Source organism: Ornithorhynchus anatinus, chromosome 1 (genome assembly GCF_004115215.2).
Source record: "Ornithorhynchus anatinus isolate Pmale09 chromosome 1, mOrnAna1.pri.v4, whole genome shotgun sequence".
Classification (NCBI taxonomy): domain Eukaryota; kingdom Metazoa; phylum Chordata; class Mammalia; order Monotremata; family Ornithorhynchidae; genus Ornithorhynchus; species Ornithorhynchus anatinus.
The window spans coordinates 101986369-102011816 of NC_041728.1; the positions used below are offsets into that span (position 1 = coordinate 101986369).

Below are 25448 nucleotides of genomic sequence, written 5' to 3' on the forward strand. Positions count from 1 at the left end.
CTCCCACCTCCCACCCACCTCCGCATCGATACATCCCTCCGAAAGCCGCCCACTCATCTCAGACCCTCCGATGGGAGCACACAGAACCAGCTGATGAAAATAATTTCCCCCTGAGTGTTCTTCAATCAGTGGTATTTATTGCTGGGCAGGGATTGCCTCTATCTGGTGCCGAATTGTACATTCCAAGCACTTAATGCAGTGCTCTGCACGGAGTAAGCGCTCAATAAATACTATTGAATGAATGAATTGAACACTAACTAGGTGCAGACCACTCTACGAAGCACTTGGGAGAGTACACTACAACAGGATTAAAAGAATTCTATAGGGAAGCAGCATGGTTTAGTTGAAAGAGCACAGGCTTGGGAGTCAGAGGTCATGGGTTCTAATCCCAGCTCCGCCACTTATCAGCTCTGGGATTTGGGGCGTCACTTCACTTCTCTGTGCTTCAGTTACCTCAACTGTAAAATGGAGATTAAGACTGTGAGCCCCACATGGGACATCCTGATTACTCCAGGGTTTAGAACAGTGCGTGGCACATAGTAAGTGCTTAACAAATACCATCATCATTATTATTAATAATAAAAGACACGTTCCCTGCCCGTAACGAGCTTACAGTATGGAGGGGGAGACAGACATTCTAATCCTGGCTCCACCACATATCTGCTCTGTGACTGTGGGCAAGCCACTTCACTTATTATTATGTTGGTATTTGTTAAGCGCTTACTATGTGCCAAGCACTGTTCTAAGTGCTGGGGTAGACAGAGGGGAATCAGGTGGTTCACGTGGGGCTCACAGTCTTAATCCCCATTTTACAGATGAGGTAACTGAGGCACCAAGAAGTCAAGTGACTTGCCAAAAGTCACACAGCTGACAAGTGACCAAACTGGGATACGAACCCATGACCTTTGACTCCAAAGCCCGTGCTCTTTCCACTGAGCCACGCTGCTTCACTTCCTTATGGCTCAGTTCCCTCATCTGTAAAATGGAGATTAAGACTGTGAGCTCCATGTGGGACATGGACCATGTCCAACCTGATGAGCCTGTACCTAACCAAGCGCTTAGAACAGTGCCTGGCATAGAGTAAGCACTTAACAAATATAAAATAAAATGAGCATTCTAATTCTGGGAAATGGGCCACATACCTTTCAGCGATGTGAGGTGTACTTCATAGCGATCCCCACCAAGCCTCGTCCGCTCACAAAGCTCAGGCAGCAGTTTCTTCCACCACAGAGCCTGCCTCGGGACAGAGGGCAAATATTAACAAAAACACACAGTTGGCATAAACTTCCAGAGAAAAACCCAGATCAGTAAACATGAAAGACTCTGGGCCTCAGAGCAAAATAACCTTTTGCTTGGGTTTAGGGAGATATGGTTTTACGAGATCCGGGTACCTGAAATCAGCTCTACAGCAAAGCATTCCCGAGTTTGAGCAGAAGACAGCCAGTGGCGAAAATGAAAATTATTTTGAAACCACAACGAGCGCCCACCTTCTCCTTAGCCAGTGCCCTAACATGTATATTGAGAGAAATAACTAAAGTATTTCTTGATTCAAAATAATGTTCTGTTGGCCTCCTCTAGTGTCAGAAAAAAAATACTGCACGTTTTCAGAGCTTGGCTAGAGTTTGAAATGAGTTACAGAAATTCAGCTTTTAAGTTTTTGAAACACTTCACTACTCAACCAAAGGGGATGGGCTATCAAAATATTCTTCCCGGTACTGTTATGTTGCTGGGACTACTTAGGAATCCTAACAAACTCTAGAATTCAATGGTAGCCTGCTGTCAAAGTACTGGGAACCTTTGATTTTTCAAATGTCCTTATTCTTTGAGGTCACGCGTCAGTCCGGCATTAGGTATGGTAGTGTATGTATTGTAGTGTATTGGGTAGTGTATGGTCCTAGCAGAATTTGAAATAATTTATAATAGTAATTATATAATGTTTATATAAGGTATAAATATAGTGCATTTTGTATTCTGTGGATTACTATCTTTTCCTTTAATTTTTCCCTAATAAGCTGAACAACATCCAGATTCAATTGAGAAGCAGCATAGCCATTCATTCATTCATTCATTCATTCATTCATATTTATTGAGCGTTTACTGTGTGCAAAGCTTACTGAGTACTAAGCCATGGGAGCCAATGTGAGCACAGGCCTGGGGGTCAGAAGGATCTGGGTTCCAATCCCGACCACCACTCACCTGCTGTGTGACCGTGGGAAAGTCGCTTCACTTCTCTGGGCCTTGGTTCCCTCGTAAAATGGGGATTGAGACTGTGAGCCCCACGTGGGACATGAACTGTGTCTAACCTGATTAGTTTGTATCTACTCCAGCGTTTAGTACAGTGCCTGGCACATAGTAAGTGCTTAATGAATACCATTAAAATAAAAAGTTCAATAGGGAGAAAGTCGCCTGCCATTTGCCTAGCCACAGTAAGAGTCGAAAGCACCATACGGCAAAAAAAGACCACATACCTTCTTCTCTTCTCTCAGTTCATGGTTGGCGTATGGTATGACTGCCTCAGGGCAAGTCTCTAGCAAGATGTCTATCGATTTTTCATGCTCTTTCAAGCGGGCACTGCACAGAACACGCACACTGAGACCAACTCCCTTGTCTTCCAATAATGGTTCCACGAAAGGTAGGACACAAGTGATGTCAAATGAAGGGCTACAGAGGAGAGACTAAGTTTGAACAGAATGTATTACACCAAATGAAATAATTCAAAACACCCAGGACACAAAGAGTAATCCATCAGAAGACCTATTTAAAAGCCACAATAATATTTCACGGGAAGAAAAAAGAAAGCGTAGAATTTGATAGTAGCAACAGTCGATTAATAGAATTTATTGATTCACTGTACTAACAGCTTAGGAAAGTACAACGCAACAGTATTGGTAAATACAGTTTACAAGAGGAGACAGATATTAAAACACAAATATTTAGAAAAGGGCTGTGGAGACTGAGGGTAGGGTGATTATCCAGTGCTTAAAGGGGACAGGGAGACACAGAAGAGAGAGGGAGTAGGACAAATGAGAGGTTAGTGGGGGAAGGCCCCCTGAAGATGCACTTTTAATAAGGTTTTGAAGGTGGGGAGATTAGTGGTCTGCCATATATGAAGTTCCAGGCCAGAGGGTATGGGGTCGGTGCCAAGGTGGATAAGATCGAGGTACAGAAGCGAGAAGCCTGGCGTTAGAAGAGTGATGGTTGTGGGATGGTTTGTAGTAGGAGATCGGTGAAGTAAGGTAGGGAGGGGAGAGCTGATTGAGTGGCTTAGAGCTGACGGTAAAGAGTCTGTTTGATGCAGAGGTGGATGGGCAACTACTGGAGGTTCTAGAGGAGAGGGGAGACACGGACTGAACGCTTTCGAGAAAAACGATCTGGGCAGCAGAGAGAGGTACGGACTGGAGTGGGGAGAGATGGAAGGCCAGGAGGTCAGCGAGGTCAGCAGGGGCAGCAGTTCAAATCAGGAGGGCTTGGATCAGTAGAGTAGCAGTTTGGATGGGGAGGAAAGAGTGGTCTTTAGCACTGTTGTGAAGGTAGAACCAACAGGATTTGGTGACAGATTGAAAATATGGGTTGACTGAGAGAAATGAATGGAGGATAATGTCACAGTTTTGGCCCTGGGTCAGAGGGAATGATAACAGTGTTGTCTGCAGTGATGGGAAAGACAAGAAGGGGTAAGAATTTGGGTGGGAAGACGAGGAGTTCTGTTTTGGACATAGCTTGAGGTGTTGGCGGGACATCCAGGTAGAGATGACCTGAAGGCAGTAGGAAATGTGAGGCTGCAGAGAAAGAGAGAGGCCAGGGGTAGAGATGTAGAATTGGAAATCATGTACGTAGAGATGGTAGCTAAAGCCATTCACTCTTTCATTCAATTGTATTTATTGAGAGCTTACTGTGTGCAAAGCTTACTGTGTACTAAGCTATGGGAGCCAATATCTTCTCCAAGGGAGTGGGTGTAGATGGAGAAGAGGATCCAGAACTGAACCTTGAGGGGCCCCCACAGTTAGGGGATGGGAGGCAGAGGAGGAGCCCGCGAAGGAGATTGAGAGTGAACGGTCGGAGAGATGGGAGGAGAATCAGGAGAATACAGCGTCAGGGAAGCCACGGTTAGAAAATGTTTCAAGGAGAAGGAGGTAGCCCACAGTGGCAAAGACACCTGAGAGAGGTTGAGGAGTACTGGGACAGAAGCCTTACTTAGAGAAACCTACACGCTCCTAAAACCAACACCAATACTAAGACAGAAAGATTTTATAAGCATCTGGGTAGAATCATCTCAGCAGTTCCAATGTCTGACAAACTATCTGGATGGGAAATAATGTGAGTTTGGACAGTGAGGCAGAAAAATGAAGGAAAGTAACCGAACAACTTGGGATTGACCATTCCCCTCCCTTGCTGGTCCTTTCATGCTGATTATGGTGAGATGGTATCCATGAGTAGGAGGCCCTGGTGCCTATCAAGCACCTTCTGGGTGCAGAGCACTGTCCTAAGTGTTTAGAAGAGTACAAGAGACTTAGCAGACCGCTATCCTTTGCCTCAAGGATCTTAAAATTTGCAGGGAAGATAGGCACTAAAAATGCATTACATAGGAGGAAGAAGGAAAGCTGGAGGAAAGACAGGAGTCTAGTCATCTGGGAGACTCTTCAATTCAGCAGGTTGAGAAGCAGCGCGGCCTATTGGAAAGAGCATGGGCCTGGGAGTTGGAGGACCTGGGTTCTAATCCTGGCTTTGCCACTTCTCTCCTGTGACCTTGGGCAAGTCACTTAAAATCTCTGTGCCTCGGTTACCTTCTCTATAAAACGGGGATTAAGACTGTGAGTCCCATATGGGCCACGGACTGTGTCCAACCTGATTAACTTGTAACTACCCCAGAACCTTAGTACAGCGTGCACTTCACAGGGTGCTCTGGAGGGACCGATGTAGGAAGAAAACAGTAATGTATTTGATTTAAAAACTAATAACACAACTGATGTGACCACTCTACTTCTAATTGCCCACAGTGGGGTCACACAACCTCTGAATGATTCCCCCCTCCCTCTTTCTTCCCCTTTCCCACAGCATCTCCTTCTCGGATTCTCGGGAAAATAAACTACAGGGAATATTCACTCTGTCTCCTGCTCATACTGATTCATTTATGGGTCAGTGGATAACTTCCAAGAAGGTAAGTCAGAAACCTTCATAATGAGAGGCTAAGACCGAGGGTAATGACATTCTCAGGTCAGACCATGGTCCATCTGGCCCAGTACACGGTCTCTAACAGTCTCTTTTGGACTGTGAGCCCGTTGTTGGGCAGGGATTGTCTCTGTTGCCCGAATTGTACATTCCAAGCACTTACTACAATGCTCTGCACACAGTAAGCGCTCAATAAATACGACTGAATGAATGAACGAATAACAGTGACGCTCGTGGCGTTGGGAGAACCAGAATACTTGCTCGCCTGGAAATTCATGCTCATGGCCTACTGACTGACTGATTGGTGGCTCATCCAGTCATTAAGTAGTCCTCTCTGAGCACTAGAGTGGGAAAGTACAATGAAAGTAAAAGTCTGTTTCCTACCCATATAGATCTTTGAACCAAAGGGGGAGACAGACATAAATGATTCGAATGCAATGCTTTGCACAAAGTGCTCACCCTTTACCATCGATTAACTGACTGACTGACCGAAGCCAAACTTAGATACAAGGGTAATGGTAAATGTACACAAAATGAATAAATATATCGACTAAATATATGGAATAAATCTAGACTGTAAGCTCACAGTGGCCAGGAAACCTGTCTCCTGACTGCTAGAAGCAACGTGGCTTAGGGAAAAGAGCCCGGGCTTGGGAGTCAGAGGTCATGGGTTCTAATCCTGCCTCTGACACTTGTCAGCTGTGTGACTTTGAGTGAGTCACTTCCCTTCTTTGTGCCTCAATAACCTCATCTGGAAAATGGGGATGAAGCCTGTGAGCTCCACATGGGGCAACCTGATTACTTTCTATCTACCCCAGTGCTTAGAACAGCACATAGTAAGCACTTAAGAAATACCATCATCATCATTATCATTATTGTACTCTCCCAAGTGCTCTGCACACAGTAAGCATTCAATAAGTACCACTGATTGATTGATCCATCCGTCAACATACACAGTCGCTCCCTATATTGTATATGTGTTTAGGATGGCTATCAGGATGACATGACCTGGAGAGTTAGTAATTATCTGGGGCTTGTCTCCTGGAGCCTATCAGCTTCTTGTGGGCAGGGAGCGTGTCCATCAATTCTGCTGTATCGTCCTCTCCCAAGTGCTTAGTACAGTTTCTGCACAAAGAAAGTACTCAATAAATACCACCGATTGACTGGTGACACGGATGGAAGATGGGAAGTGATTCAGTCTGGTGGATTTGAACAGACAGGGAGTTCCAGAAAGGGGGTAGGGTGAGAGCAGGATTTAGGGATGGACCATCTAATAGGCCCAAGCTTGCCTTCTACTAACCCACTCTGTGCCACTCATTTGCCCAACACCCTCTTGAAATTGTCTGGTATTTTCTATGCACAGCAGCAGAGAAAACAGACTATTAGGAACTGGGCATCCCTAATGCGGATTCTGAATGCTCACTGTGGGTTCTTCAGCTCTGACAGCACAACAGCACACTGCCAATCCTTCCAGCCTAAGTTTAGGTTGACCTCCGATCTGTCAATTTTAATAGCAAATATCTTTCCCAGAGCCCTGGGGACATGGGTTCCTCCGATCTCGGTTCACAAATATCCTTCCCAGAACCCTGGGGACATGGGTTCCTCCGATCTCGGTTCATGTGTTATCGGAAGAGGATCTTGAGAGCAGGAGGAGCTTATAATAATAATAATTATGGTATTTGTTAAGCATTTACTATGTGCCAAGCACCACTGTAAGCGGTGGGGTAAATACAAGGTAATCACATTGTCCCACTTGGGGCTCACAGTCTCAATCCCCTTTTTATAGATGAGGTAACTGAGGCACAGAGAAGTTAAGTGACTTGCCCAAGGTCACACAGCAGTCAAGTGGCAAAACCGGGATGAGAACCCACGACCTCTGATTCCCAAGCCTGGGCTCTTGCCACTGGGCCATGCTGCAGTCTAACAATTGACAGACATTAAAAAAAACCCCAAATCCCACCTCACCCACCATCATCACCATCACTCCCACCCCCCCAGTGAAAGAGCAGGCAGTAGAGTCGGAAGTCATTCCGTGGCTGTGGATCAGTCTGGGGTACAGCAATGAAGGGACAAACAGAAGTCTGAGATAATATACCTGTAATCTGGAAAGATCTTCAGAATAACTTTTATCTGGTGAAGGATCAGTGGATGTCAAGCAGGTAACCCAAGGGTATATTAAGCCAAAATGACTACAGGAATTGATCTGGAATATAAAATATATTGAGTGTGAGACCAGAAAGAAAAGATTCTTTCAAGACTTCTAAAACATATATCTTCCACACTTTTTTCCACATAAAAGTTCAAGAATCTGTTCCCCTAGGAAAAGGTTACTGAAGTTTCACTGTTGGTAGTCAACTCTTTCAAACAATGTATTTCCTTGATGGGATGTGAGACTAAAGCTTTTTACTGACTTGTTCTGAAAACTCCTCTTGGTTGTCCAAACAGACGTAACCCATTTTGGATACCGCTGCTTCTAGGAGAAAAACGTTACAAGCTGAACACTCCAAAAGACCCACGTCTGAAGTCATCTGAATCTACTCTGGAATGGATGTTTTATGTTGGATAGAAAAAAGGTCTTGTCTCACGACTACTAATAAAAGCATCCTCGCAGGCACTTTAATCCCTCTAGACTATAAACTCACTGTGGACAGGGACCATGTCCACCAACTCTTTTGTACTGTACTCACCCAAGCGCTAGTACAGTGCTCTGCACAATGTAAGCACTCAATAAATACCATTTATTAACTGAATTCCAATGACTCTTTGAATACGCGTGCGTGTACCTACCAGATCCTCCGAGGTTTTCAACGGCTTGGTGTCTGGTGCCTGTCTCCTCGTTAATCTCCAGATGTACTGGGAAGTCAGTTTGAAAAAGAGTTCCTGGAGGACCACATCCTGGGAGCACGCTATAAGGTGGGCTTCCCAGAAGTCTATCAAGAGCTGAGGAACGCCATCTTGATCGTGTTCACAGAGCGCCTGCAAAACACCAGGGGCAAAATCATCATCGACGGTTGGAATCAAACATGAAGTTGAACCAACCAAGTTTGTGAGAAGCAGTGTGCCTTAATGATAGTAATAATAACTGTGGTATTCATTAAGTGCTTATTATGTGGCAGGCACTGTACTAAGCACAGTCCCTGTCCAATCCGGGGCTCACAGTCTCAATCCCCATTTTACAAATGAGGTAACTGAGGCACGAAGAAGCGAAATGACTTGCCCAAGGTCACGCAGCAGACAAGTGGCAGAGCCGGGATTAGAACCCTTGACTTTCTGACTTCCAGGCCCATGCCCTACCGACTATGCCATGCTGTTTCTCGAGAGCACAGGCCTGGGAGTCAGAAGGACCTGGGTTCTAATCCCGGCTCTGCCACTTGTCTATTGTGTGGCCTTGAAAAAGTCACTTCACTTTTCTGGGCCTCAGTTACCTCATCTGTAAAATATGGATTGGGATTATGAGCCCCTTGCAGGACAGGGACTTTGTCCAACCTGATTTGCTTGCCAGTGCTAAGTATGGTGTCTAGCACATAATAAGCGCTTAACAAATACAATTATTATTATATCCATGCTCAGAATTTTTGTATAGATACTTGTTATTCAGCTGTGTACACTTACGTTACTTGGACTACTTTAAGTTACTTAAAGTTGGATCACTTTAAGTTACCTCTCCTTTTAGAGTGTGGGCCTTGTGGGCAGAGAATGTGTCTTTTTTTTATTCTGTACTTCCCAAGGACCTAGTACAGCCCACTACATCCAACTGTCACTCAATAAATAATAATAATAATACTGATAATGTTGGTATTTGTTAAGCACTTACTATTTGTCGAGCACTGTTCTAAGCGCTGGGGTAGATACAGGGTAATCAGGTCGTCCCATGTGGGGTTCATAGTCTTAATCCCCCTTTTTAAAGATGAGGGAACTGAGGCCCAGAGATGTGAAGTGACTTGGCCAACGTCACACAGCTGACAAGCGGCAGAGCCAGGATCAGAACCCATGACCTCTGACTCCAAGCCTGGGCTCTTTCCACTGAGCCACGCTACTATTATAACCTACTTCGAACAGCAGATGGATAGGTAAGGGATCAGAGTTCAGGTAACAGTTTGTGCATTCTACTTCCAGCCTCGTCATTTACTTTCTAGATGGTTTTAGGGAAGTGAACTCTTCTTGGGAACTTCGTTACTCCCTCTGTGAATTGCAAACCTACACAGCCACCTCCTGTCTCCTTGAAAAGAATAATATGTGGATTCTTAAATGAGAGGAGATGTCTGGGAGGACTGCTATGATCAATGAAACTGAGTGTAAGATTATATTTGAGTTGTCTTCGTGACCACCAATATTAAAGCTTTCAAAGCTATTTTTTTGAAGCCAACGGATCATACCGGATCAAAAAAATTGTTCTACTTCACCATGCCAAGTCTTGACAGCGTCCATCAAAAGCTTGAAAACATAGGATCCTAGAAAGTGTATCCAAATGCTCGTTTTTATTAAAATTCCTGCTGGGTCTCAGCCTGAGTCCGGCCTCCTTTCAGAGACTGGCTCACAATCTACTGCTGAAGTATAAGCTGAATATTAAAACATCATCCACTACGGGAAGGCGGCCAGAATGGAACTAAATAACACGATACTATTAATACTTAGAACCAAATAGCATCATACCCTAGCAAATGATTTCCTAATCACGGCTTCTATACTGACGAAACAGGAAATATCTCTCACCTCAGATATAAAAAACGCTCATAGCTCAAAGCACTAAGATTGATGGCTCTTGAAATGTCACCTTAGTAACAGTACAAAAAAAAAAGGTCTACTTGTTCTTTTTCCAAATCTGACTCTTACGATCGGAAGAGGAGCTGCGCAGGGCAAGCCACCTTGACCCATTATATTCAGGAAGTCGGAATGAGAAAAGTAAACTGCTTGGAGAATTGCTCTACTTTCGCTCGTTGCGGACAGGGAATGTGTCTGCTAACTCTGTTGTATCGTACTCTCCCAAGTGCTCGGCACCATGTTCTGCACATAGTACGTGCTCAATAAATACCACTGATTGACTTGATTACAAGAAGGGAGGCAATAGCGAGGACTAGTGGATACAGCATGGGCCTGGGAGTCAAAAGGAACTGGGTTCTAATCCTGGCTCTGCCACTTGTCTGTTAGGTGACTTTGGGCACTTTGCTTAGTTTCTCTGTGCCTCATTTACCTCATCTATAAAATGGCAATTGACTGTGAGCCTCATTCATTCATTCATTCAATAGTATTTATTGAGCGCTTACTATGTGCAGAGCACTGTACTAAGCGCTTGGGATGAACAAGTCGGCAACAGATAGAGACAGTCCTTGCCGTTTGAAGGGCTTTACAGTCTAATCGGGGGAGACGGACAGACAAGAACAATGGCAATAAATAGAGTCGAGGGGAAGAACATCTCGTAAAAACAATGGCAACTAAATAGAATCGAGGCGATGTACATCTCATTAACAAAATAAATAGGGTAATGGAAATATATACAGTTGAGCGGACGAGTACAGTGCTGTGGGGATGGGAAGGGAGAGGTGGAGGAGCAGAGGGAAAAGGGGAAAAAGAGGGTTTAGCTGCAGAGAGGTAAAGGGGGGGTGGCAGAGGGAGTAGAGGGAGAAGAGGAGCTCAGTCTGGGAACGCCTCTCGGAGGAGGTGAGTTTTAAGTAGGGTTTTGAAGAGGGGAAGAGAATCAGTTTGGCGGAGGTGAGGAGGGAGGGCGCTCCAGGACCGCGGGAGGACGCGGCCCGGGGGTCGACGGCGGGATGGGCGAGACCGAGGGACGGCGAGGAGGTGGGCGGCGGAGGAGCGGAGCGTGCGGGGTGGGCGGTAGAAAGAGAGAAGGGAGGAGAGGTAGGAAGGGGCAAGGTGATGGAGAGCCTTGAAGCCTAGAGTGAGGAGTTTCTGTTTGGAGCGGAGGTTGATAGGCAACCACTGGAGTTGTTTAAGAAGGGGAGTGACAGGCCCAGATCGTTTCTGCAGGAAGATGAGCCGGGCAGCGGAGTGAAGAATAGACTGGAGCGGGGCGAGAGAGGAGGAAGGGAGATCAGAGAGAAGGCCGACACGGTAGTCTAGCCGGGATATAACGAGAGCCCGTAGCAGTAAGGTAGCCGTTTGGGTGGAGAGAAAAGGGCGGATCTTGGTGATATTGTAGAGGTGAAACCGGCAGGTCTCGGTAACGGATAGGATGTGTGGGGTGAACGAGAGGGACGAGTCAAGGATGACACCGAGATTGCGGGCCTGAGAGACGGGAAGGATGGTCGGGCCATCCACGGTGATAGAGAAGTCTGGGAGCCTCATGTGGCCCCGGGACTGTGTCCAACCTAATTATTGGTATCTACCCCAGCGCTTAGTACATGGCCGGCACAGAGTAAGTGCTTAACAAATTCCATTTAAAAAAAAAAGGAGAAAGGAATTCAACTTCCTCTGTGCATTTTTGGGATACCACTTTTGAAGTTTTGCCTTTTGCCGCAAGACAGAGCCAGATCCAAAGACATAGACTGTATGCTTCCTCTACACTGTAAGCTCACTGTGGGCAGGAAATGTGTCTGTTTACTATTATAATGTACTCTCCCAAGAGCTGAGTACAGTGCTCTGCACATAGTAAACGCTCAATAAATACGACTGAACCAACGATTGACTGAACAGACAGGCACCTAAGAAATTTGAAAGTACAAAGGAGTAAACCTTAATTAAAGGCTCGGCTTCTTCAACTCCAATTTTGTCATTCTCCTGCAAGCCCACCAGGGAGGCCACCAGCAATCCCGGCCGATTCTCCTTTAGGTGAACCGCAAACTCCGTTGGAACGAGCTGCCCTTTTCTCTGTTGTACCAGTAACCGTGGTTCCAGAATAAAGCCGTATACCAACTTCATCTTTGGATGAAAACAAAACAACAGAAAGTTAGTCATACAGCCACTCAATGTGAAAAGTCTTTCAACCACATGTTGCTAGAGAAAATTTACGCTTCATTTTCTCTTCTCTGTCACGACGCCTTCAGTACTGGGGGACTTCCAACTGAAATTGATTCTTTCCCTGTTCTTTTACACAAGAGAAGCCTCCCCTCACCCCCTTCTGCACAGTGTTTACCACCCTGGAACACTTAGACTGGGGGGCCCCTTGTGGGACACGGTATTTGTCCGAACTGATTAACTTGTATCTACCTCAGCGCTTAGAACAGTGCTTAACACATTGTAAGTACTTCTTCAATCAATGGTATTTTTTGAGCACTTACTGTGCTACACTGTAAGGTTGCTGTGGGCAGAAAATGTGTCTGTTTAATGTTATATTGTACTCGCCCAAGCATTTAGTATAGTGCTCTGCACCCAGTATATGTTCAATAAATGCAATTGAATGAGTGAATACTGTTTGCAGAGCACTGTACTACGTGCTTGGGAGACTACAACAGAGTTTTTTTCTGTTTTTGTTTTTTAATGGTATCTGTTAAAGCGCTTACTACATGCCAAGCACTATACTAAGGATTGGGGTAGATACAAGGTTGGACACAGTCCATATCCCACATGGAGCTCACAGTATTAATCCCCATTTTATAGATGAGGTAACTGAAGTACAGGGAAGGTAAGGGACTTGCCCAAGGTCACACAGCAGACAAGTGGCAAAGCCGTGATTAGAGTCCAGGTCCTCTGACTCCCAGGCCCATGCTCTTTCCACTAGGCCATGCTGCTTCCCAAGATTACATCATGGTGCTAATTTGAATTGTACATACATTCCCTGCCTACAATCAGCTTACAGTCTTGAGGGTAAAAATAATAATTATGGTATTTGTTAAGCGCTTACCATGGGCCAGGCACTGTACTAAGCACTGGGATGGATATAAGCAAATCGGGTTGGACACCGTCCCCTATCCCACGTGGGGCTCACAATCTCAATCCCCATTTTACAGATGAGGTGACTGAAGCACAGAGAAGTTGAAGTGACTTGCCCAAGGTCACACAGCAGACAAGTGGTGAAGCCAGGAACAGACCCATGCTCTATCCACTACGCCAAAATAATAACAACAAGAATAACAGTAATAATGTAAACATCCTGGAGATGGCAACAGGAACACGCCCTACCTCTGGATGGCGATTCATCTCACTCGTGAACATGTCATGATTTCCCATTTTCAGAGCCAAGGAGGCCGTGGTCAAAGTCACAAGGACGGCTGATGGTCCAGAGCTTCCCAGCTTTCTCAGGGCCTTCGTTGCTATTACAGGGTCCAAGTTCTTCAAGCAAGGGCTGCAAATGGCATGGGGCAGCTGCTTTGGCTCCGCGACACTGAGAATTTTAATCACTTTTGCTGCCTTCTCCTGGCATTGGGGAGAAAGGAGCAGTCAGAGGGATTTTGGAAATTCAGTCAGTCAGTCAACAGTATTTACTGACCACTTACTGTACGCAGAGCACTGCACTAAGCATCTGGGAGAATACAACAATAAACAGACACATCCGCTGCCCACATTAACTTACAGTCTACAGGGGGAGGCAGACATTAATATGAATGGAAAATGGAAAGTACAGACCGACAGAAAAGATTCTGGGCAAATAATCACTAGAGAGAAGTCAATCCACAAAGCCAGAGATTTCAAACCAAGAGACAGATTGGTCGGATTAAATAAAGGCACAACTTAAGAGTTTAATAATGATGAAAAGATGTACTTCATATTGCTGAGCTTTCTTCAATGTGGATAAGTCTGAATGAACAAATCTATCAAAATCACTGTTGCTTGATGGGAAGACTGAAAAAAGTCTATTGAAAATAAGTTACCTCTGGACTCGCTACTGATGCCTGTCTACTTGTTTTGTTGTCTAACTCCCCCTTCTAGACTGTGAGCCTGTTGTTGGGTAAGGATTGTCTCTATCTGTTGCCGAACTGTACTTTCCAAGCACTTAGAACAGTGCTCTGCACACTGTAAGCACTCAATAAATATGATTGAATGAATGAATGAATAACTCAGATTCATCTGTGCACAGGGAGAGACAATTGGGTCAGATCCTCGAGACTGTGAGCTCCTTGTGGGTAAAGCCTATGTCTATCAACTCTATTGTATCAAACAAAATAAATATATTATTCCCAAAATAAATATATTACTGCATTTATTAAGCGCTTACTATGTGCCAAGCACCGTACTAAGCTCTGGGGTAGATGTTACAAGATATTCAGGGCCGACAAGGGGCTCACAGTCTAAATATTCATTCATTCATTCAATAGTATTTATTGAACGCTTACTATGTGCAGAGCACTGTACTAAGCGCTTGGGATGAACAAGTTGGCAACAGATAGAGACAGTCCCCGCCGTTTGACGGGCTTACAGTCTAATCGGGGGAAGGATAGAAGGATAATAGGTACTCAATCCTCACTGTGCAGATGAGGGAACTGAGACAGAGAGAAGTTAAGTGAATTGCCCAAAGTCACACAGGAGACAACTGGGGAGACGGAACTGGAACCCGGTTCCTCTGACTCCCAGGTCCATGCTTTTCCACTAGGCCGTGTTGCTTCTCCGATTTATTCACGCCTAGCAAATCTATGATGGTAGTACGTATAGGGATTGGAGAGGGTCGGCAGGGAGACTGGGTTTCTTTAGGTTCTGCCCTCCCAAGAGCCCCCCAAGGAGCAACTGAACTTGACTGTGTTTAAATTAAGCAACAACAAAATGGCAAAGAGCCCGGTGATTGTCAAATACTTTAACCTGAATATCCCTTTATTGAATCAATAGGGTTTATTGAAAATGGGGAACCAAAAGGAGAAAATGTGAATGGTGACTGTCAAATATTTTAACCAGAATATCTCTTTAGTGAATCAATAGGAATTATGAAAATGGGGAACCAAAAGGAGAAAATGTGAATGGTGGTAAAGGTACCTTTTCTATACAATCCGATGAAAACTCGAAAGAACACCGCTTTGACAACTTTTTGTTTTTTAAGGAGTCCAATTTACAAAATAAGGTCTCAGTTGCAGTCAAACCTATGAAGATAATTTGCTTCCCTGTCAAACTTGCAATTTTTGGTACCTCCATTTCTGGATGTTTGCTAGCACCCCCTCCCCAGTGACCTGGGGCAGCTGGGGTGCCGCTTCTTGGCCACAGGGGTCCCGGGGAGTTGGGGGAGGTAGGGTGAGGACCGTTCCCAGTTTGAGGACCCCCCCACTCAACTGGTTCTGGGCCCCAGTCCCTGGCTCCCCTGCCTCCATCCTGGGATCTCGAGGAAATGAGCTGAATAAGAAAGCCTCAAAGTCTGGATCCTCACAGAGGTAGTCTCAACCACCAGAAATGTCCCAGGGGTATTTGGCGGGGGTCGGCAAGAAGGGAGGGTGGGGGCGGGGACACGATGCTTGCCAGAGAGAGCTGCCAAGGCAGAACTCTCCCTCCCTGCCAAATCAGACGCTTTCTGAAAGGAATTCTGAATAACTCACTCCTAACCATTATTCCTACAAGCTGGCAGCTTTTGATCCAGAGAAGCTGTGAAGGAGAAAGGAGCCCCCTGCATAAAGGAGAACCATCACGGAGCTACGAAAACATTTCGTTTGGTCTCCGGGCCTTTCTACAGAAAGTATTCTACAAAGTATTTAAATGATGAAGTAGCAGAGGAATCTCTAATTGTCCCAACCAAACCCTCTCCTCCTACTGACTTTCCCATCACCGTAGTCAGCACCACCACCCTTCCTGTCTCACATGCCCGTAACCTCGCTGTTATCCTAGATTCCTTTCTCTCATTCAACCACTTATTCAATCCATCACTAAATCCTGTCGGCCCCACCTTCACAACATCACTAAAATCCTCCCTTTCCTCTCCAACCAAATTGTTACCACGTTACTACAATCACTCATCCTAATCCACCTGGATTACTGCATCAGTCTCCTTGCTGACCTACCAGCCTCCTGTCTCTCCCCACTCCAGGCCAAACTTCTCTCTGCTGTCCGGATCATTTTACTACAGAAATGTTCAGCCCATGTCACCCCTGCTCCTCAAAAAACTCCAGGGGGTTGCCCATCCACCTCTGCATCAAACAAAAACTCCTCACCATCGGCTTTAAAGCTCTCCATCGCCTTGCCTACCCACCTCCCCTTGCTACTCTCCTTCTACAACCCAGCCTGTACACTTCGCTCCTCTGGGGCTAACCTTCTCACTGTGCCTCCATCTCGCCTATCTTGCCATCGACCGCTAGCCCGCATCCTGCCTCTGGCCTGGAACGATCCAACAGACAATTACTCGCCCCTCCTTCAAAACCTTACTGAAGGCATATTTCCTCCAAGAGGCCTTCCCAGACTCTTCTCCCTCTCCCTTCTGCGTCGCCATGACTTGCTCCCTTTGTTCTTCCCTTCTCCCTGGCCCACGGCACTTTTGTACATATCTGTAATTTATTTGTATTGATGTCTGTCTCCTATCCTCCAGATTATAAACTCATTGTGTACAGGGAATGTGTCTGTTTATTATTGTATTCTACTCTCCCAAGCCCTTAGTACAGTGCTCAATAAAGACGATTGAACGAATGAATGAAAGAAAAGATAACCAAACGAGCCAAACGGAATGCTGCGTTTACCTCACTCAATTCCTCATCCAGGTCCTCAAAAAGAGAGTGATTTATGTAAAAGATAAAACCTTTCTCGTATTTCTGGGAACCATCTTCTGCTGTCGAGTCTATCCTATCCAGAACTTCAGCCATGGTAAGGCCGGACATCTTGTAATAAGGCAGGGCAAGATGGGAGTGCATAGAATCGAGCCTGAAAACAAAGAAAAAAATAAATTCAAAGAGACGGTGGCTAACGTATAAAACTCGAACCTGAAGCCCCTAATGATTACGGTTTTCTCACCAGAGAGGTCTCCTGTGTCACGCATACAACCTTAGGTGCCAACGAGACCTATAGATTTTCTTTTGACACGATTCGGCATAAAAACATCCAATTTGGCTTAAGCTGATCTTAAGAGAAATACTGAACTTATTTGTAGGGTTTTGCCTGCACAGGGAGCTCCGATTGCTCCACAGAAATCCACGGGCCTTGGGCACACTTCGTCTCCCCAAAGCCCCCAGGCCCCATGTGGAGATGAAGCGATGGAGCCCAATTCCTTCCCTCCCAGAGCTGCCAACCTATCACAAATGCACTCAGTTGTGGCCGCCCAAGCTGCCCTTTTCGAAGGCTGAAGTAGCAGACCCAGGATTGCCAATAGTCCTCGAAGCCAGGAAAAATGTTGTCACAACTAGTATTAGAAGAAGCAATTGGATTTACTGAGTGCCCAGTGGATGCAATACGTTGTACTTAAATGCTGGCGAGGCACAAATCAAGTGACATATCCCCTGCCCATAATGAGAAGCAGTGTGGCCTAGTGGAAAAGGTAACTGAGGCACAGAGAAGTTAAGCAACTTGCCCAAAGTCACACAGCTGACAAGTGGCGGAGCCGGGATTAGAACTCACGACCTCCAACTCCCAAGCCCAAGCTCTTTCCACTAAGTCACGCCGCTTCCCAAATGAGTTTTCAATACCTGCTTTCCTCTGTCATAGACTGTGAGCCTCGTAATAATAATAATTATGGTAATTTTTAAGCTCTTGCTATGTGCCAGGCACTGTTCTAAGTGCTGAGGTGGATGAGAGATCATAAGGTTGGACACAGTCCACGTCCCAAGTGGGGCTCACAGTCTTCATCCCCATTTTACAGATGAGGAAACTGAGGCATGGTGAAGTTCCTCTTGTGGGTCAGGGATTGTCTAGCTGATTTTATTTGCCTCTGTGCTTATTATTACTATTATCATCATTATTGAGCTTACACTCCAATGGGACACACACGAAAATATTTACAGAGCAATCAAAATATGTAACTGAATGTACAATCGAACAACACATATGTGGAAATTCTCAGAGGAGGTATAAATAAGGGCTTAAGTGTTGGGAGCTAGGCGGTGCGTTTGTATGGTTTGGGGTACCGGGAACCACTCGGAAAGCAGCATGCCCTGATGGTTAGAGCGTGGGCCTCGGAGTCAAAAGAATCTGGGTTCCAATCCTGCCTCTGCCATTCGTTTGTTCTGTGACCTGGGGAAAGTCACTTCACTTCTCTGGGCCTCAGTTACCTCATCTGTAAAATGGGGATTAAAACCGTGAGCCCTACGTGGGACACGGACTGTGTCCAACCTGATTAGCCTGTATCTACCTCAAAGCTTAGAACAGTGCCTGGTACGTAGTAAGCGCTTAACAAATACCACAATCATCATTATAGTGTGAGAACCTTCTAAGCTTGCTATGTGAAGTAAATGTGTCTGCCAATTCCTCTGTTCCCCTGGACACACCTGGAGAGTTTCTAATACTCTACCAGTCTCGACTACGGGAGGGAGAGTCAAGCAGGGGCCTGTCCATTCCATTCCTAGGTTGGGCAGTGGCTAGCGAGTGGCAGGCAATCTGCTACAGGTCAAAACTCACCCGTGCTGTGCAGCGGCGGCCCGGGAGAGAGTCGAGACGGGGAGGCTCAAGTTTACTGCGCGGAAGGAGGCAGTGGTAAACCACTTCTGTTATTCTACCAAGAAAATTCAATGGATCCACTACCAGACCGATCGCTGATGAAGGTGGGGTGTTCTGGGACAGATGTGTCCAGGGTGTCGCTATGGGTCGGAGACGACTCGACAGCATAAGACCAGATAATTCCTTTGTATCGTGCTCTCCGAAGCACTTTAGTACAGTGCTGTGCACATACTAAGTGCTCAATAAATATGACCCATTGGTTGATTGAACAGGGCTTTCCCGAACACTATAATTCCACGCACCTGCTGTAACAGTCTCCAAGATGTCCACAGCTGTCTCTGAAAGCTTCCAAGAGCTTCTCTCTCTCTCCTGAGTCTGTGAGGTCGGGATCCATAAGAGCAGCTCTTAGCAACAGATGGGCCTCACTCAAAAGGTGGATGCAGCTCTGAGTTGTCCCGGTTTTATAAGTCTGACTATAGTCTACCTAGAGTGGGTGGTAGTTAGTTGGACTATTAGAACATTGTTATTATCTGGTTCTCCCCAGATGACACCGACTCCCCCACCGCTCTCTCCTGAAGGAGCCTCATCTTCTCCCACTCCCCAAGACTCACTGGGAAAGGCGGAGGAGTCTGCTTTCTTCTTGCCCCCGATGCTGCTTTTGAACCATCTCTCCCCGCCATCCTCCGCTTTCCCTTCCTTTGGAGTCCATAATTCCACCTTTACCCCCCACGCCAGTTACTAGTCATGATTGTCTACCACCCGCCCTGCCCCTCCTCCAACTTCCTGATCCTCTTTGATCCCTTTCTCCCATTCCTCCTCTCTCTCCATCCCTACACTGATCCTCGGGGATGGCAGTATTCATTCATTCATTCATTCATTCAATAGTATTTATTGAGTGCTTTCTATGTGCAGAGCACTGTACTAAGCGCTTGGAATGGACAATTTGGCAACAGATAGAGACAATCCCTGCCCACTGAGGGGCTTACAGTCTAATCGGGGGAGACGGATAGACAAAAACAATAAATAGAATCAAGGGGATGTACACCTCATTAACAAAATAAATAGGGTAATAAAGATATACACAAATGAGCAAATGAGCACAGTGCTGAGGGGAGGGGAAGGAGCAGAGGGAAAGTGGGGGAAGGGGGCTTAGCAGGGGGGAGGTGAAGGGAGGGGCAGAGAGGCAGCAGAAGGAAAGGGGAAGCTCAGTCTGGGAAGGCCTCTTGGAGGAGGTGAGCTGTCAGTAGGAGTAGGCAATATCCACACGGCTGTTTCCAATGACCTCCCCACTTTCTCTCACTCCCCAATTCCAACTATCTTCTGCTCCGCCCTACCTCACCCACTCACCAACTTGGACGCAGGCTTGATCCCATCCTCTCTCATCATTATAGTAATAATAAAAATGATGGTATTTGTTAAGTGCTTACTAGGTGTCAAACACTGTTCTAAGTGCTCGGGTTAGATACAAGCTAATCAGGTTGAACACAGTCCCTGTCCCAGATGAAGCGCACAATCTTAATCCACATTACCTAAGGTAACTAAGAAGGCCCAGAGAAGTGAAGTGACTTGCCCAAGCAGACAAGTGGCAGAGCTGGGATTAGAACCCATGACTTTCTGATTCCCAGGCCCATGCTCAATCTCTAACTTCACCAGCTCTGAAATTGCTCTCTCCGACCACGACCTCTTCATTTGTCTTCACAAACACACATACACACTCCCTCCACCCCCAACCTTGCAAATCTGTCCTGCTTTCCAGCAGGGACTTATAATCTCTTGACCCCTTCCAATTTTCCAACACCATCATGCCCCATTTGCTCTCTATATCTAACTTTCCTTCTCTTGATGTATAAGAAGCAGCATGGCATAGTGGAAAGCGCACGGGCCTGGGAGTCAGAAGATCATGGGTTCTTGACTCCGCCACTTGTCTATGTGACCCTGGGCAAGTCACTTCATTTCTCTGTGCCTCAGTTCCCTCGTCTGTAAAATGGGGTTTGAGACTGTGGACCCCACATAGGACAGGGACTGTGTCCAACCCGATTTGCTGGTATCCACCCCAGCAGTTAGTACAGTGCCTGGCACATATTAAGTGCTTAACAAATACCACAATTATTTTTATATTATTATTAAATCCACATTCTCAACTCCACCATCTCGACTGAACTCAACTCCTTCACTTCCCTGCCCTTCTACCAATCTCGTACCACCAAACCACAGCCCCGGCTCTCCTCCACAGTCTGCTTCCTCCACTCTTATTCACAAGCCGCAGAGTACGCTGGGGAAATCCAGGCACCAGGCCGACCTGGTCCACCTCAAACTCCTCTCCTGCTTTACCTCTACTCTGTCCTCCACCCAGCAAAAATACTTTCCTTTCCTCATCGACTCCCGTGCCCTTTGCCTCACCAGTTGTTTCAGACCTTTAACTTCCTCCTCAAACCTCCTGCCTCCCCTATCCCTTGCTTTTAGTGGCCTTGACAACTACTTCATTCAGGTCTCCCTAAAATCTCCCCTGCTCCTCTGAAGTCCCAAGTCCTCCTGCCCCCTCTTTGATTCTTCCATTCTTCCCATCATTAACTCAAGGAAAGATCTCCCACAGGCTTCTCAAATGCTACCCCTTCCAACTGAATCTCCAGCATTCAACAAAATTGAAATCATCAGGCTTGATCTCCCTAAAATCTCCCCTCCTCCTCTCCAATCCCCCTCGCCTCCTCCATCCTCTTTTACCTCCCCTATATGTCCTACGGCAACTTGAGATGAATTCTCTTGCCTTCTCTCTAAATCTACCTCCTCCACTCGCGCTTCTGACTTCAAGCCTTCATGCCTCTAGACCGTCAGCTCGCCGTGAGCACGGAATGTCACTGTTTATTGTTATATTGTACTTTCCCAAGCGCTTTGTACGGCGTTCTGCACATAGTAAGTGCTCAATAAATACGAATGAATGAATGAAATACCTTTACAGAGCACTTGCCCCCTCCCTTCTTCCCTTCTTGACTACCATCTTCACTGTTCACTTTCCAGTGGCTTCTTCCCAACTGCTTTCAAACATGCTATTGACTCCCCTAACCCTATAATCACCCTCCCGTGACCCCGTGGCTCCCTCCAGTTATCGCCCCAACTCCCTCCTACCGCTTCTCTCCAAACTTCTTGAGAGAGTTGTTAATACCTACTGTTCTCACTTCCTCTCCTCCAATTCTCACCTGGATCCCCTCCAATCTGGCTTCTGTCCCCTTCACTCCACAGAAACAGCGCCTAAGGTAACCAGTGACCTTCTTCTCGCCCAATCTGACAGCCCCTACTCTAACTTAATCCTCTTAGACCTCTCAACCGCCTAAGACCCTGGAGACCACCCTCTTCTCCTTAAGACTTTATTCAACCTTGGATTCACTGACACTGTCTTCTCTTGGTTCTCGTACCTCTCCGACCGTTCCTTCTCAGTCTGTTTTGCCGATTGCTCCTCTGCCTCCCACCCTCTGACAGTGAGGGTCCTTCAAGGTTCTGTTCTAGGTCCCTTCTATTCTCCATCTACACCCATGGCTTTAATTACTATCTCTATGCAGATGATTCCCAAATCTACATCAACAATCCTGACCTCTCTCTTTCTCTGCAGTCTCACATTTCCTCCTGCCTTCAGGACGTCTCTACCTGGATGTCCTCCGAACACCTCAAACTAAACATGTCCAAACCTGAACTTATCCTCCCACCAAAACCTTGTCCTTCTCATATCTTTCCCATCACGTGGTCAACACCACTAGCCTCTCTATCTCACAAGTCCCTAACCTTGGCGCTGCCCTGTTGGTTCTACCTTCACAGCATTGCTAAAATCCACCCTTTCCTCTTCATCCGAACTGCTACCAGGCTGATCCAAGCACTTATCCATTCATTCATTTAATCAATCGTATTTACTGAGCCCTTATTGTGGTGCAGAGTTTTCTCCTGCAACTGCCTCCTTGCTGACCTCCTGGCTTCCCGTCTCTCCCCCCTCCAGTCCATCTCTTCCAAGCATTTAGTACAGTGCTCTGCACAGTAAGCGCTCAGTAAATATGATTGAATGAATACTTCATCCTGCTGCAAAGATCATCCGTCAGTAAAACGTTCAGTCCATATCTCCCCACTCCTCAAGAACTTCCAATGGCTACCAATCCATCTCTGCATAATAATAATAATAGCTGTAAAGCACTTACTATGTGCCAAGCACTGTTCTAAGCAGTGGGGTAGACACAAGTTAATCAGGTTGGACACAGTCCTTGTCCCACATGTGGCTCACACTCTTAATCCTCATTTTACAGAAGAGGTAACGGAGGCCCAGAGAAGTGAAGTAACTTGCCCAAGGTCACACAGCAGACATGTGGAGCAGCTGGGATTAGAACCCAGGTCCTTCTGACTCCCAGGCCTGTGCTCTATCCATTAAGTCACTTCATATCAAAGAGAAACTCCTTACCATTGGCTTTAAAGCCTCAATCAGCTTGCCCCATCCTACCTCACCTCACTAATCTACTACAGCCCAGCCCACACACGGCTCCTCTAGCACCAGCTTACTCAGTTATTGGGTATTCACTGTTAGGTTTCCATTCCCTGGCATTCTTAGCTGGAGGCAGTACAAACCCCAGGGAAAAACCTACCTTAGCTGGAGAGAGAGAAGTACAGACCCCAGGGAAAAAGCCTTCCCCATCTCTGAAGCAACCTCTGAATCTCTGAAGAGCTTCCAGAGTGGCCTTGGTGGACGCTTCGGTGGTCTGGTCATCGCGGAGTGGGGAGTGAGTGCGAGTCTCTGGACGCATGGCCTGTGCTGGTGGGGGCTCGACCCTGCGGCTGGCTGGGAGAGCTCCACCTGGTTAGTGGGGGGAACCCTAACGCCCCACACCCAGTTGTTTGAGGGCCTCGCTCAGTGGAAAGTGCACGGGCTTGGGAGTCAGAGGTCACGGGTTCTAATCCCAGCTCCAGCGCTTGTCAGCTCTGTGACTTTGGGCAAGTCACTTCACTTCTCTGTGCCTCAGTTCCCTCATCTGTAAAATGGGGTTTAAGACTGTGAGCCCCACAAGGGACAACCTTTCATTTATTCATTCAATAGTATTTATTGAGCGCTTACTATGTGCAGAGCACTGGACTAAGCGCTTGGAATGAACAGTCGGCAACAGATAGACAGTCCCTGCCGTTTGACGGGCTTACAGTCTAATCGGGGGAGACGGACAGACGAGAACAATGGCAACAGAGTCAAGGGGAAGGACATCTCGTAAAACAATGGCAACTAAACAGAATCAAGATTCTATTTTACCACAGGGTGAACAACCTGATCACCTTCTATCCCTCCCAGGGCTTAGAACAGTGCTTTGCACATAGTAAGTACTTAATAAATGCCATTATTATTATTATTATTATCACTGGACAGGGACTCCCGGAAAAGCCCAGAAAACTAGGGAAATGGGAAAACTGGGAGCTGAAAAGTACCATTTCTCTGTAAAGTTGAATAGTTGAAATAGTATCCACAATATACAAATTCCACCCAGCTTCAGTGTCCGGAGGCGCCCCCGTTTTAACACCGTCAGTTTTTCGGGACCTGAGGTAAAGCAAAATAGTCAGTGTTACATAGACCCTGTTAATGTCAAGCCCTTATACAGTGCTCTGCGCACAGTAACAGTAAATACCATTGACTAATGTTGATCATTTTAATGGTAAAAATATCAGTAGTTTTAGAGTGGACTACAACTAAATCCAGGGAAAGCAGCGTGGCTCAGTGGAAATAGCCTGGGCTTTGGAGTCAGAGGTCATGGGTTCGATTCCCGGATCTGCCACTCGTCAGCTGTGTGACTGTGGGCAAGTCACTTCACTTCTCTGTGCCTCAGTTACCTCATCTGTAAAATGGGGATTAAGCATGAGCCTCACGTGGGACAACCTGATTACCCTGTATCTCCCCCAGTGCTTAGAACAGTGCTCTGCACATAGTAAGCGCTTAACATATACCAACATTATTAAATCAATTTAAAATGGCATTTGTTAAGCGTTCACTCTGTGGCAGGCACTGTACTAAGCGCTGGGGTAATCAGGCTGGACACAGTCCCTGTCCCATCTGGGGCTCACAGTCTTAAACTCCCTTTTACAGATGAGGTACCTGAGGCACAGAGAAGTTAAGTGACTTGCTGAAGGTCATACAGCTGACACGTGGTGGAGCCGAGATTAGGACGCACGAACTCTGACTCCCAGGCCTGGGCTCTATCTACTAGACCACCCTGCTTCTCTGTTCTCCATGTTCTAGGAGTTGTAATGATACTAATGATGAAGATGATGATAAACACAGCTCCAGTTCCAGTGCTTAGTACAGCTGTGACTTAGTGGCAAGAGCACGTGATTGGGAGTCCGAGGAAGTGGGTTCTAATCCCAGCTCTGCCACTTGTCTGCTGTATAACCTTGGGCAAGTCACTTCACTTCTCTCTTCCTCAGGGACCTCATCTGTCAAATGGGGATTAAGACTGTGAGCCCCACGTGGGACAACCTGATTACCTTGTATCTACCCCAGTGTTTAGAACAGTGCTTGGCACATAGTAATTTATTTATTTGTACATCACCCTGATTCTATTTATTTGCTATTGCTTTAATGAAATGTTCTTCCCCTTGATTCTATTTATTGCCATTGTTCTTGTCTGTCCGTCTCCCCCAATTGGACTGTAAGCCTGTCAAAGGGCAGGGACTGTCTCTGTTACCGAGTTGTACATTCCGAGCGCTTAGTACAGTGCTCTGCACATAGTAAACGCTCAATAAATACTATTGAATGAATGAATGAATGAATAGTAAGTGCTTAACAAACACCATCATCATTATTATTATTATTATTGTCCTGGCACATAGTG

The 25448-nt window shown here is 46.2% G+C and overlaps 2 protein-coding genes across 2 annotated transcripts in view; one reads left to right on the forward strand and one right to left on the reverse strand.

The window, feature by feature from the left end:
- LOC107547261 (ceruloplasmin) overlaps positions 1–7786 on the forward strand; it is a 71421-nt gene extending 63635 nt beyond the window's left edge. Inside the window, exons 19-20 of the mRNA XM_029072447.2 lie at positions 5053–5155; positions 7612–7786. Of these exons, the coding sequence (XP_028928280.1) occupies positions 5053–5144 (92 nt within the window). The 3' untranslated portion in view covers positions 5145–5155; positions 7612–7786. The remainder of the gene's footprint in view (positions 1–5052; positions 5156–7611) is intronic.
- HPS3 (HPS3 biogenesis of lysosomal organelles complex 2 subunit 1) overlaps positions 1–25448 on the reverse strand; it is a 58951-nt gene that overhangs the window by 3116 nt on the left and 30387 nt on the right. The window contains exons 8-16 of the mRNA XM_029072466.2: positions 24052–24160; positions 18912–19093; positions 16704–16884; positions 13243–13476; positions 11857–12042; positions 7954–8142; positions 7262–7369; positions 2469–2675; positions 1143–1233 (exon numbers count right to left, since the gene is read on the reverse strand). Coding sequence (XP_028928299.1) covers positions 1143–1233; positions 2469–2675; positions 7262–7369; positions 7954–8142; positions 11857–12042; positions 13243–13476; positions 16704–16884; positions 18912–19093; positions 24052–24160 — 1487 coding nt within the window. The remainder of the gene's footprint in view (positions 1–1142; positions 1234–2468; positions 2676–7261; positions 7370–7953; positions 8143–11856; positions 12043–13242; positions 13477–16703; positions 16885–18911; positions 19094–24051; positions 24161–25448) is intronic.